Raw genomic sequence first — 13,515 nt, 5'->3', positions numbered from 1 at the left:
ATGCAGTCTTTAACAGACTTTAATTAAATTCAATTAATCTAATAGAACTTGGCAGAAGTTAATTAAGCTAGTAAAATTCGGCAGAATTTAGTTAAAGCGTCGGAATTTATCTATTGAGTATTTTACCAAGACATTCCTACTATAACTAAGCTTGTCCCGTTACACTCTCGTATATATAAACTAATATCTTAACACTATAGCCTTTAGCGTTAGCCCTAGCCCCTTATAGCTAAGCTGGCCCTACTTAGTCTAATTTAGGCCAATTTAGTCTATATTATAATAGTAGGTCGTAATATACTACGTCTATACTTTAGGATAATATCTATATAGGAAAACACCCTACTATCTTTAGAGTTACTAGCTATATATATTTTATATTTATATTAGATTAACTATATTTATAATAAAAGTAGGCGGTTTAATTATAGGCTTAATGTCACAGTACGTGCGGACTGGCAAGGTACGATGTACGAGGTGACTGTATATCATTGACAAACGATGTCGTGTGAGGATCTATGTAGGAGGTGAGGTGGTATATATACACGTCGCTCAGGGGTCAGGTCCGTGCTCGTGTTATAACAACACTAAATCATAACAACGTGTCAGGTCAGTGCCGTGACAGTACATCCCTCCCAACAAGGCGAGCTCCTGTGAGCTAAGTGACGGCAGTAAAAACACGGAAGTAAAAAAATAGACCACATATCCTCATCCTTCCAGTCCTTAAGGGTTCTCGTCCTTCCAGTCCTTAAAGGTCCTCGTCCTTACAGTCCTCAGACCCTCCTACCTATATCCCTACTACATCGCTCTCCGCTAGTGCTTGTCTCGAGCACTAAATAAAGCCGAAGGCGAAGGGGTAAAACGGGGGAGACGAAAAAAAATGTAACCGCGGGGCGTATTGCGGATATTGACTCTCGAAAGGCTCGAAGTTGCGGAGATCGAGGTTAAGGCGTAGACTCGAAAGGCTCGGTTGCGGAGATCGAGGTTAAGGTATAGGTTCGACAGGCTCGGAGTGCAGAGATCGAGGTTAACGTGTAGATTCTTGTCGCGGTAAACTTGAAGTAGTATCTATGCAAATTCGAAGACGGAGACGGAGACGGAGACGGAGATCGAGATCGAGATCGTAACCCATAGTCTTACACTGTAATCAAGACACAAGGAACATAGCCCGCAGGGTGTCTCCCTGCAGCCGGCTTAGAACTTGGACGTGAAGCAGTAGCATGGCTAGAAACGGAGACTCGGAGACTGAGACAGAGAAACCATAGCCCGCAGGGTGTCTCCCTGCTGCCGGCCTAGGAAACTCAGAGACTGAGAAGAGAAACTATAGCCCGCAGGGTGTCTCCCTGCTGCTAGCTTAGAAACTCGGGTGGACGGAGAGGAGATCGGCTCGGGTACTCGAATAGATTCAACAGAGATTTTACTGGGTCGCATTGACGTGGAACGGGGGTAAGAATCCCGCCCGGGGTAGGGTAGCTTTGGAAACGTGGCTTTGGAAACGAGGCCCTACTAGGGGCGTATGAGATGACACGACATACTGTCACAGTACGTGCGGACTGGCAAGGTACGATGTACGAGGTGACTGTATATCATTGACAAACGATGTCGTGTGAGGATCTATGTAGGAGGTGAGGTGGTATATATACACGTCGCTCAGGGGTCAGGTCCGTGCTCGTGTCATGACAACACTAAATCATAACAACGTGTCAGGTCAGTGCCGTGACACTTAATATAAGGTAATAGGCTCTATACTACCTAGCTATAGTATAAACCTATAAAAGATAAGCGAGTAACTAGTAAGATACTAGGTACGGCTTTGCGGAACAATATATATAGGTAAGGTAACTTCGTCACCTAATACTTAACTATTTAATAGTATAACGTAGGTAACGGGGTTATGACCGCTCCCTGGGTTATGACCGCGCTAGCGTACCGCCTGCTATTTTAAGTAAAGTTTTGTTATTCTGCCAAAATTAAAGTAACACATACATTTAAAAGGCGGTGTGTCGTGCTAAGGCTTACCTAGGCGTGATAGATATAACTTAGGTAAAGTTTTGATGTTCAAAACGGTCATAACCCAGGGAGCGGTCATAACCCCGTTACCTACGTTAGGTATAGTTAGAGCTAGTATATTTATCAATTATATAGTAAATATTATCGCTTAATTTAACACTATTTTTAAAGGTAAAAGTATTATAGAAAAATGGATTAATTTTATTAAAGTTAGTAATTAGGCGCTATATAAAGCTAGCTAATAAGCTTAATAAAATATATAAAAGTATTTCTGATTAAATTGACCCTTTATTTAAAAATAGCTTAGCGGATATTTAATTATCCGTAAAACAAATAGAGAGTATTAATTCCTTAGTCTAAGCTTGCTAAGGTAAAGACGTTTTATCTAAGCTTATATAATCTATATCCAATGCAATAAGCGCGTTATAATAACGTCTAGGAATGAGGTAAACTAGTAAAGCACACCTAGTAGCTATAACGAATGCGGCCTTCCTGCGAACATGTCACGGAGTAGATCGTCTGAGACATAGGCACCGAGACGAACCTAATCCCAGCGCTACTGTAAGCGCTAGAATGGGATCTCCCGAAGGCTGACGCCCTCCTAGGCACGTGCACCTACGGTGCTTATAGCCTTGCATATCCACCACGCATCATCGCTTGGACAGGTGAAGTTGCAATCTTGAGAAGACGATGCACTACAGGCAGTCATTTCTCCTCTAACGATGAGATCTTGAAGACATAACGAAACCAAAAAATTGACGGGGATGGCAGCACGATGTTGGATCGACCCGGTAAAAGAGATGTTTATCTGACGGGGTATCCTCCAGACCTATGACGATTATCAGAAAGTTGTGTGGTGCTGCGCCTGCGTGCAGGCTTGTGCATCTCGGATGCACACCGTGCCAAAGGCATAGCAGAAACTCTTGCGCCATGGCGGCAATGTAATACGGTAGGTAAGAGGCCTTGATCGGTAATAGACAGAATTTATCTGCAGAGCCCACCACCAGCACGAGCCAAATCAGGGTTGTAGGCTAGATAGAGAATCCGTTCGATCACAAGGTATGCATATTGGGAATTTCCATCAACAACTGAACTCGCGGCTTTGTGAGGTGAGTCTTTTGGGATTGGCGGGCAAGGCTGGCTGGTGTAGCTAAGGCCGAAGACGCAGAAGTGTGTCAAAAATTAACGGGGTGCGGATCGTTTGAGGACGATGGGTTTGGTACGGACTTGGCAGCTGGATCGGAACATGTTTCTGGTTTTGCGGCGCGGACAATAAGGCTGTATAACGCCCTCCCGCCAATTCCACTTGTTAGCGCAGCCACGTCTGCACGGCCCTTTTGGAGGGGAAGTTGTGGTATTTTTGCTGTTTAAGGGAAAGTAAGGCCGTGCGGATGTGGCTGCGCTAACAACCGGAATTGACAGGGCGTACTGGGGGGGCAAAAGGCGTCAAGCGGGTATGCGGGTGGTGGGGGAGGGGCCGAGGTGCTGCCCGCTGCGCCTTCTCTGGCGGGGCGACGCCCTTCCGCTGCGACTCTATTCCCCCGGTTTCAAAGCCTAACATAGTCCGGGCGGTTGGAAGCGTTGCTCAGAGTGTAAGATAGGGCCTAGACCTCCTGCTCGCCCCTCTGCGATATGAAGAGCTTAATTGAGCCACCGGATGGACATCTCTCCTTCGCATCACTGACTAGCTCCCACGCTTACTATATACAGGACCTGCCCCGCTCCGCTAGTTCTCGCCCTCTCACATCCCTCTCTGTACCCTAATAGACCGTTTTTTCGAGAAAATTAGGATCGTCGAACCACCTGCCGCACGCAGCTGGTGTCGGATTTAGTATACAACGCCGTCGATACACTTAACAAGGCCCCCCCAGTAGGCACGAAGCCATGCCTTTTTCTTCCCCCACGTGATATCCTGAACGTAGAACGAAGCTTTGGCCTATAGAAGAGAACTTTATATTTTTATAAGGCCGTTACGTGCTGTAGGCTCTATTAGATATACTAGGGATAGAGAGGTGTTATACAGCTCAGAGTAGTAGTACACCGTCACGTGCACTATCACGGGGGTAGCCTTACAACGAGCCCTATGACGGGCTAAACGGGAACTAAAATTTTAGCTACGCCTTATACAGTAGGTGGATTGGTGGTAGAGCTCACCCACCTGGTGGATGAACTGAACCACCAATCCACCTGCTTGGCAGAGTTGTGCAAGCCACCTCATTTTACTGTGCAAGCCTCGTACAAGGGGTGAGCAGGGGGTGGCAAGGGTAAGATCAAACACCTTGCCCTTTCAGGCAGGTGTTGTAGCAGATGGATTGCCAGAAAAAACGGTCTAATTCTAGTGTTTAGTCAAATTTCCACTACCCCATCCGTGCCCAAGCGCGTCATCTCTGCACGTCACTGGAGCTCCGCGCCCAAGGTTTCGAACAATTTTCATACCCCGTCTGACCACCCCACAAAATGGCCGTGCTCACCAATGAGAAAGAGTTCGCTCCTCGAGTCGACGGGCCCGGGCACTCTCAGGACCATTCAGCCGAAGAAGTAGGCCATCATGCCGCACTCCCGCAGAGCTGGAAGTACAAGCAGCTCAAGATTGGCGGCTTTCGCCTGCCATTCTATGCATCGCCGCAAATCCAGCTAGTTATCGTCGCTTTCGTCTGTTTCCTGTGTCCTGGCATGTTCAACGCCTTGACTGGCATGGGCGGTGGCGGCAACGAGGACGTCACAGTCGCTGACAACGCGAACACTGCGCTATACTCTACCTTCGCCGTGATTGGGTTCACGGCAGGGACCTTCACCAACGTCCTCGGAGTCAAGACAACTCTGTCCTTTGGCGGTCTGGGCTACAGTGTCTACATCGCCTCGTTCCTGTGCTATGACTACACTCAGAACACGGGCTTCTGCATCTTCGCTGGAGCTTTGCTTGGCCTTTGCGCTGGTCTGCTCTGGTGCGCCCAGGGTACCATCATGATGTCCTACCCGCCTGAAGACTCCAAGGGCCGGTATATCTCCTGGTTCTGGATGATTTTCAACCTCGGTGCACTCATCGGAAGCTTGGTCAGTCGTCTCGGGTGATACCGCGTAATCCCTTACTCACAACCGTGCAGATTCCCCTCGGAGAGAACATCCACGCGAGGAGCAACACAACCGTCTCGACTGGCACATATGTTGGTTTCCTCGTCCTTACTGTTCTCGGTGCTCTCCTCGCATGGTGCCTCGTCAGCGCGAAGGACGTGGTCCGTCATGATGGCTCCAAGGTCATCCTCATGAAAAATCCGACTTGGTGGACTGAGATCATGGGTCTGTACCAGACTTTCCAGACCGACCCTTACATCGTTTTCATGTTCCCAATGTTCTTCTCATCCAATTGGTTCTACACCTACCAATTCAACGACGTCAATGCCGCTAAGTTCGACACCCGCACCAAAGCTCTCAACAACGTCCTCTACTGGTTAATGCAAATGGTCGGCGCATTCGTCTTCGGCTATGCGCTCGACCGCTCTAACTTTCCTCGTAGGATCCGCGCTCGCGTGTGCTGGGCTGTCCTCTTCATCCTAACGATTGCAGTCTGGGGTGGTGGTTATGCATTCCAGAAGAACTACACCCGTAAGGAAGCTGCTCAGAAGGGGTTCCCAATCTACGACTGGACCAGCCACGGCTATGTTGGTCCGATGTTCTTGTACATGTTCTACGGCTTCTACGATGCTGCTTGGCAGACTAGCGTTTACTGGTAAGCTCCTGGTGAATCCGTATCTCAAAAGGGCAGCCGCTCACGTGCCTGCAGGTATATGGGCGCTCTGACGAACAACGGCCGTAAGCTCGCCAACTTTGCGGGCTTCTACAAGGGCATCCAATCTGCCGGCTCTGCGATTATATGGCGTCTGGACGGCGTCAAGAAGCCGTATATCAATCTTTTTGCATCCTGCTGGGCACTCCTTGGTGGATCCCTCCTCATTGCGCTGCCCGTAATCCTGACCAAGATCAAGGATCACGTCACGATCGAGGAAGATCTCAAATTCTCAGACGAGACCTACCAGGACGTTGCTCCTATAAGCGGCATCTCTGAGAAGACCGCTGCTTAGTGTTACGCTCTGCCGTGTCATCCAAATCGGATGTCTTCAAGCTGATGGTGCATTTGCTGTTCAATTTGAGCTCAGACAATCTGGACCGAACACCATGGAGCGTTCTGTTGTTTGTTTGCTTGTTCGGTCACAGATCCGGGATGCCTAGCTGGACGAGATGACGGCGAATATGTTCATGAATTTCAAGACACCTTCAGTGTGTCCAACAGTCAGCTTAGCTGCGAGCTCGAGAAAAATAGCTGACTGACTGCGTCAATTGGATCGCTCGCTGTCCGCTGACTGTTGGATAACGTACGCCGACTGTCAAGCTGTCAGCTAGATGTCCCAATTAGGAAATTAGTATAAACTTTGTGGTATTTTATTGCGGTTCTTTAGTAGCATCCCCCTATATATTAATATTAATATTACCTAATTAAAATTTAGCCCTAATCTACTTAATATAGTGTTTAAATATAGCTAAATTCGTCCTATATACCTATAGAGGCTTAAAAAGGTAAGTAAAATAGTTAGTAGTAAAGGCTCTGGAGGCTCTATTTCTATATTAAATTTAATTAAATATTGTCACGGCACTGGCAGAAAATAGCAGAACCTGGTTAGCAGAACTTGGCAGAACTTTGCGGTCACGTGACTGTTACGATACTGGCAAATTGCCACCGATTGCCGCAGATTGCGGTTATATGACGCAAAGATCTTATAAAACATCGAGCGGCGCTGCTCTTCTTCTCCTTTCCTTTCTCTAGCTTTGGATTCTCGTTTATAGATAATCCAATCGTATAGGCTTGCATACGTCCTTCCTATGCTTATACCTCGATTAACTAAGTCACTAATATTATCTAAAGCTTATACTACTCTTTCTTCCTAAAAAGGAACTTAAATATATTTACTAGGCTATAAATAGAACAAGGACATATAATCGGACCCTTACATAGGAATGGCGAGGTTTCATGATGAGTCGGAGAGGAGGGAATTTTAACAGACGTTAGTTCTAGAACAATGAAATACTCAATATTATTTTATTCATGCTATTAAGTTTCCAACCAGACTCTAGACCGCGAAGTCGTCTGCGGGAACTCGTTCCGCAATCCGCAGCAGAATCTTCCTCACCGAGCCCTTCAAGAACCAGCAGCCGCAATGCTCGGCTCGCTCGACCAACACCGCCCAATGAGCCAGCACCACAAGGGCGGCTCGGCTGTGACGCGAAACCATGTGGTTAAAGTGACCCGGTACCTTGATCAACCACGTTGCCATAGCCCGCCATGCTGTCCCCGCCTCATCGGAAGCAAAGCTGGTGACACAGCATTCGACCAAAGCAGCAATGGCCGACAGCGTGGCCAAGACGTCCTGTGTATTCTCTGGTTTTCCCAACGCCTCCGCCATGCGGGAAGGGAGTGTACCAAGGTGGTTAAGTAGTGTGGAGAGCGTGTTGTCGCAGGGGGGGAAGGCGCCGAAGCTTCCGGCATTTGATGCGCTCCTCGTGTTCAGGATTCTGCTTGCCTGAGCGAAGGTTTGCTCTTGACTATCGTCATCGCCACTCCGGACGCCGAAACCCCGAATGGTTGTCATGATGGACTGCAGTTGAGAAGGGGCCGCCGGCTCCGGGATGATGCCTTGATCAGGCATGTATTCAGCTGACGCCCACTGTGCACAACGTAGAATGCATACCATTTGCCCGCCTGCCTTCTTAGCCTCCTCTTCAACCTCCATACTTAAATCACGATTTGCTGCCTCTTCCCATCCGTTGGAGAATTCCAAAAAGAATTGCGCCGATCGCTCGCGGTGGACCCGCTCGACCGTCGCATCGTCCGCAAGTACGGCCAAATGGCACGCCGAGATGGCCAACAGACCGCACATCAGCCATCGCCGCCCCAGAGCCTGGAGAACAACGTCCGTCTGCCAGTAGTGCGTTGCGAGTTGTGGGCTTTCGGCACTAGGAAGCGTGAGACTCGTCGTAGTGGTGAAATGGTGGAAATACGTCAGCGTTTCCAGGTTAAGGTCGACTAGAGAAGACTTGGGAGGTGTCTCAGGGGGCGTTCGCACACGGGGTGGTAGCAGTGGCATGCCCGCATCATGCATTTGCTCATCAAGCTCTTCCTCATCATATTTTTCATTTTCATTTTCATCTTCATAATCATCATCTTTGGTGGTCGTCAGCGGTGCCGCTCCCGCCGCACCCGCCCCCGATAAAGGCGTGACTTCGAAATACCTCAATTTGGTGCCGCGGAAGAATGTCTGAAGCTTCACCGGACGGGTGAAGGAGGAAAAGTTGCGAGGGTCGCTAAGGCCATGGATCTCGCTTCGGTGGCGTCTCATACGCTTGGAACTAGCACAGAGATTTCTACAGCCAACCGCCGTACAGCGGTAGCCGGAGATGATGGGTAGAGCATCGATGGGTGGGGAATCCGGGGTGGGTAGGGGCACATCATCCGGCTCGAAAAGTTCGAGTTGGGCGATAGAGGAGAGCAAACGCTGTCTTTCGTCGCGGTAGATCTTGTGTTTGAGCAAGTGGCTCTCCAGCGCGCTTTTCTGAATGGCGTACTGGCATTCTCGGCAGATTAGGACGCCGTACCGAGCACTGTACTCGAGTAGGTCACGTGGGCCGAGTCTTATGGGCGGCATGATACTTGACCGTGATAAGAATCACGTCTGGTATGGAATTGATGTTGGACAAGGTGATGTAGAAAGGTGACTGAGTAACGGTGAGTGAACAATTAGTTTCATGTCGGGGGCTTTAGTAGGAACCGTAGGTGTGGTTCTGCATGGGGAACGCCATATGAGGCTCTGGATTGCTTACCCTGCACTTCAGCACAACACTCCTTTCTGCTCTGAAATTTCCTCGGAAATCAAGCTGGTTTTCAATCATCCGCTGGTTACAAATCATGTCGCTGGTTTTAAATCATGTCGCTGGTTTTCCGCCTGCGAATTCCGCTTCTTCTCCATCACTCGGTCAGGCATGCGGAGTCATATTTATATGAGGCAGTTTCCAGCCCACAAGATCGTGCCTTCCCTCATTCACATTAGGCAGCCGCAGTACCTGACTACCTTACTTGAAGTGCTTTCTTCTTTCCCTCAACCTCACACTTGTCAATTCACGAAACCCTCTATCCTCAGACTCCCCACTCAACCTCGTTCGCCCACCCTATTCAATCCGCCCAGACAAGCAACAACAAAAGAAAGAAAGAATGTCGGCACCGAAGAACCAAGCCGCATGGCTCAAGAAAGCCGGCACCCCCCTGGAGGTGAGCGACGCTCCATTGCCCACGGCCGGTCCCGGCGAGATCGTCGTCAAGAATGCTGCCATCGCCATCAACCCGCTCGACTGCCATATGCAGGACCAGGGCGTCTTTGTCCAGCAATGGCCTGCCATCTTCGGCTGTGACGTGGCCGGCGAGGTGTATGAAGCGGGGCCGGACGTTCAGGGCTTCAAGAAAGGAGACCGTGTCATCGGGTAAGTTTGTTGACATGTTTTCTTTGGCAAAGAAGCCCGGATTGATTTTGACTTTCCTTCCCTTTATAGACATGCAATCAATCTGGTCACTGGCCGCCCCCAGGACGGCGCCTTTGCTCTGTACACGGTCATCCCCGCTGACAAAGCGGCTATACTCCCTGATGCCATTTCCTTTCAGGACGGTGTCGTGGTCTCATTTGCGGTGGAAGCAGCGGTTTGCGCGCTTTCCGTCAAGGAGCCTGGCATAGCCATGCCCGGCGTCTCTACACCAGCCCTCGGCCTGCCGTACCCCTCACTGGATGCTATGCCGTCCTCGGGCAAGACGCTCGTCGTGTACGGCGGCTCATCTTCCGTCGGCTCCATGACGACTCAGCTAGCTACAGCCGCCGGAATCCACGTCATCGCCATCTCCGGCGCCCACAACTTCGACTTCAGCAAGCGCTGCGGTGCGGCCCAAGTCTTCGACCACAAGGACCCTCCAGTCATCAAAAAAGTCATCAAAGCCATCGGCAAATCTGGAGGCGAGTTCGTCGGTATCTTCGACGCCATCGCCACTCCCGAGACATACGCCAACGACCTCGCCATCCTCTCCAAGCTGGGCGGAGGCCACCTCGCCTGCGTGCATCCTCCTCCCACCGAAGTGCCCGCGAACGTGAGGGCCGGTATGATCTTCGCCGTCAACGACGTTGCGACGCCCGTCTACAAGAACTACGTGACGCCTGCGTTGCAGGCTGGAAAGCTCCGGTGTCTTCCGCCACCTACCGTCGTCGGCAAGGGTTTGGAGCACATCAACGAAGCGCTGAAGAAGTCCAGGGCCGGTGTTAGTGCAACGAAGCTGGTAGTGACATTGTAGAAGAGGGATCGAGTCCTCTTCGTGAGAGTGCGTCAGGACGGCGAACTAGCTGGCACTCATCACACGGGTGGTGATGTCTCATGTCTCATCAGTAGTAGTAGCTTACCTTGGCAAAGCTTTAGCGGATCCTGGTAGCAGTAGCTTACCCTATAAAACCTTCTAAGAAAAGGGAATTTTTCAGAAGTTGATGTGCGCCGTGTTCCCCTATCTTCCGACCTTGTGATACTTGTGTGGCTAGACGTCGTAATCGTCAAATTTTGTGTGCCCTCTCAGACCACACCTATCGCTTCGCGTGATAATAAGACCAGACGCCCTTGATGCATAGCTACCTATATTCCAAGCACGAATTCCATGGAGCGTTTTGCCATCACAAGAATGGCCTAATCTGCGCTTCAGACCATTCCCGGTGCTTCCGCCCCAGTTCCGGATCGAGTAGATCTTTGCGTGCCGGTCCGACCTTACCGAATGGTGAAACCCATCCGCCGTTGTCCTTCTCCGTGATGGTCGAGCTCACTCCTGCGAAGAGCTCGGCGTAGGCGCCGTTCTTAGGATGTGAGGTCGCGAGTTTCTGAACACAGTGTGAGCGCAAAGTGCATTCCATCAACGGATGGGTGGGTAAACGACCTACAAACATGGCGAGCTGCATCTTGGACATGTTTTGCTGGAGATTTGCCACAAAGTTGCCGGGATTGAGAGCCTGCGCACCCCATCAGCACATCGAGTCTACCAACCTCCACGAGACAGAACTTACGATGCTGACAATGCCTGACCCCTGGGTCCTCCTCGCAAACTCGGCTGAGTGGATCACGCTACCAGCCTTGCTGCGCGAGTACTTGGGCCAAATGCCCTCTTCGCGATGATAATCCATATTCTCAAAATCGATTGCGGGATGCGGCGCCGCGTCCGCGGCACTGGACGACACCCAAATGACGCGTACTGAGTTCCTGGGCGCTATCTTCGCAGTAGCTTCAAGTACTGGCCTGAGGAACCACGTGAACAAGAAATGTCCTAGGTTGTTGACGCCAATTTGCAACTCAAGGCCCTGCTTCGTCTTGGAGCCCTGCGGCGACACCATGACGTCTGCATTGTTCCACTGGACATCCAGTCTCGTCTCCTTGGCCAAGAATTGCTCAGCCGAGCTCTTGATCATTGACAGGTCGCCGAGCTGGAGCGGAAGAAAAGTCAGAACCCTAAAATCCACCCTTTCAATTGAATATTTGATGCAATATCTTTCCATAATACGGCCCAATTCCTTTATAAATCTAATCGATTATCCCATACGCGGCCGAGAAAGGCGCAATAAAGAGTGGCCCGTGCGCGAACACCAAAAGTCTCGCGATCGCAGGGAGTGGGCAAGACAACGACGACTTCTAAGGATTAGTATGGCTATCCTCTTTGTAAAATACCGCTCTGCAAACATGGGCCCGGCCGGTAGAAGCACCTCAATCGAATTAAGCCACGATAGGGTTAATATTGGGCTTTAATTTATTAATACAAGGTTGAATTTCAAGTCTGTGCACGGGCCTTCTTATTGCGCCTTAGCCGCGCATGGGATAATCGAGCCTTTAAACTTTCAATTGATCCAATTTATATTCTGTAATCTAAGCTGGTTTAGGATATATATAACTAGTGTAACTGTTACGGGCCTTGTATCAGCAGTAGTACGACTACTAAGAAGAGACATGAATGAGTTGGTTGAGACAGCACGGGAGGCGCTGGAACCGATCGGGCCGTGGGGTAGCCGAGTCACATAACCAGTCACGTTACTAGTTCGGAACGTAGGAACGTAGGAACGCGGGTAACGTACCAACGTACTAACGTACCAACGTACTCAGTATATTTCTTAGGCGTAGTATTGTGTATTTAAAGTACTATAGTCTCTACCTAAATAGTTCTCTTCTTTATAGTAATCTTAGAATATAATTAGAGTTAATCTATTAAATAACCTACTCTACTAGTTATATTTATATTATTAACTTCTTATTTACCTATATACCTAGCCTATTAGTAAATCTACTATAGCATTTCCTATATGGCTTTATTATATATTTACTATCTAGTTATAGTATTAATAAAGTTAAATAATATACTACCTAAAGCACTAGTTATAACGCTATCTATAGGAGTAACTACCCTAGAGTTAAAAGGGGATACTAGTATAAGGGATAACAATTTATAGTTAGTTATAATAGTATAATTTCAAGGCTTTATAGAATAAGCAGATAATAATTAAGGAGTACTACTATAATAGTTATAAAATATAAGAAGAGAAAATATTAAAATGCTATTAATTAAAAGGTTTATAGGAGAAAAGTATAAGCTAAAAGGGTTTATTACGCAAATAAAACTAAAGATTAGGTATAAAGGAACTAAGTAGTATATAGGACTGTTCTTAATAGGTTAGCAACAGTTAATTTAAAAACGTGGTATATATTCTTAAGCTAAAAAGGATTTACTAGTAGACTAATATAGATATATAGAGATCTGGAATTAATAGTAATAGCTAAAGGAAAGCTTTATTAACTTATATAAAATGGATTAGTAATAGATTATATAATGTAAATAGACGACCTAAACGATATAAGAGAGCTAATTAAGTAAGCTATTAAAGTAGATAACTAATTATACTAGAGCGATAAGTTTAGTAGAATATAGTAGGGACTAATATAAATAATGAAGACGCTATAGTAGGTATTTAAACTATAGTATAGCGTAGACCTAATAGACCTAATGTAAGGCATATTGCCTAAGTGTACGGTAGGGAGTAGGCAAGCCGAGTATAAGTTACAATGAGAGTCGATGGAAGAGGATAATATGGTAAAGAGTATGGCAATAGCCTTGTACGGAGAGAGAGAGAAGAACTGATAAGGAGAGAAAGGGCCATAAGCCTAAGGGAGCTTATAAGGAGGTGCTAAGGCCTAGCCGAAGGCTAGCCTTAGCAGCTGCTAAAAGATCCCTTATACCTAAGCGATACTAAATAACTTATTTATTTAACTATAGGTAGAAATCTTTCTAATTATCCCTATTACGCTACCTATATTTTTTTTAGTATATTTCTTTAAGCGTATATAATTAGTCTACAAGGAAGTATCTTTTTATTACTATATTATAATAGCCTTTTATATATCGTT

At 47.9% G+C, this 13,515-nt stretch overlaps 5 protein-coding genes across 5 annotated transcripts; 2 read left to right on the top strand and 3 right to left on the bottom strand.

Moving 5' to 3' along the window:
- Positions 1-884: 884 nt before the first annotated feature.
- On the bottom strand, positions 885-1,466 carry K441DRAFT_660370 (uncharacterized protein; the record flags this gene model as incomplete). The annotated part of the gene is given in 3 exon segments (XM_067648688.1): positions 885-1,052; positions 1,102-1,361; positions 1,372-1,466. Coding segments are annotated over 2 exon segments (196 nt in total), but the record flags the coding sequence as incomplete, so codon positions are not given.
- A 3,097-nt stretch (positions 1,467-4,563) lies between these two features.
- K441DRAFT_463304 (MFS general substrate transporter) lies at positions 4,564-6,068 on the top strand (the record flags this gene model as incomplete). The annotated part of the gene is made up of 3 exons (XM_067641795.1): positions 4,564-5,061; positions 5,112-5,734; positions 5,789-6,068. Coding segments are annotated over 3 exons (1,401 nt in total), but the record flags the coding sequence as incomplete, so codon positions are not given.
- Positions 6,069-7,130: 1,062 nt separating this feature from the next.
- On the bottom strand, positions 7,131-8,702 carry K441DRAFT_611588 (uncharacterized protein; the record flags this gene model as incomplete). The annotated part of the gene is made up of 2 exons (XM_067645581.1): positions 7,131-8,173; positions 8,258-8,702. 2 exons carry the CDS (start codon positions 8,700-8,702, stop codon positions 7,131-7,133), a joined length of 1,488 nt encoding a protein of 495 aa, XP_067503611.1.
- A 231-nt stretch (positions 8,703-8,933) lies between these two features.
- On the top strand, positions 8,934-10,802 carry K441DRAFT_611586 (putative zinc-binding alcohol dehydrogenase domain-containing protein cipB). The gene is made up of 2 exons (XM_067645580.1): positions 8,934-9,531; positions 9,601-10,802. Exons 1-2 carry the CDS (start codon positions 9,266-9,268, stop codon positions 10,382-10,384), a joined length of 1,050 nt encoding a protein of 349 aa, XP_067503610.1. The 5' UTR covers positions 8,934-9,265; the 3' UTR covers positions 10,385-10,802.
- On the bottom strand, positions 10,752-11,621 carry K441DRAFT_677636 (uncharacterized protein; the record flags this gene model as incomplete). The annotated part of the gene is made up of 3 exons (XM_067651086.1): positions 10,752-10,952; positions 11,013-11,081; positions 11,136-11,621. The coding sequence occupies 3 exons, from the start codon at positions 11,619-11,621 to the stop codon at positions 10,752-10,754; spliced, it is 756 nt and encodes a 251-aa protein (XP_067503609.1).
- Between the last annotated feature and the right edge of the window lie 1,894 nt (positions 11,622-13,515).

The sequence above is a fragment of the Cenococcum geophilum genome (genome assembly GCF_001692895.1).
Source record: "Cenococcum geophilum 1.58 unplaced genomic scaffold K441scaffold_23, whole genome shotgun sequence".
Taxonomy (NCBI): Eukaryota; Fungi; Ascomycota; class Dothideomycetes; order Gloniales; family Gloniaceae; genus Cenococcum; species Cenococcum geophilum.
The sequence above is the reverse complement of the archived record's forward strand: the minus strand, read 5'-3'. Positions and strand labels throughout refer to the sequence as shown.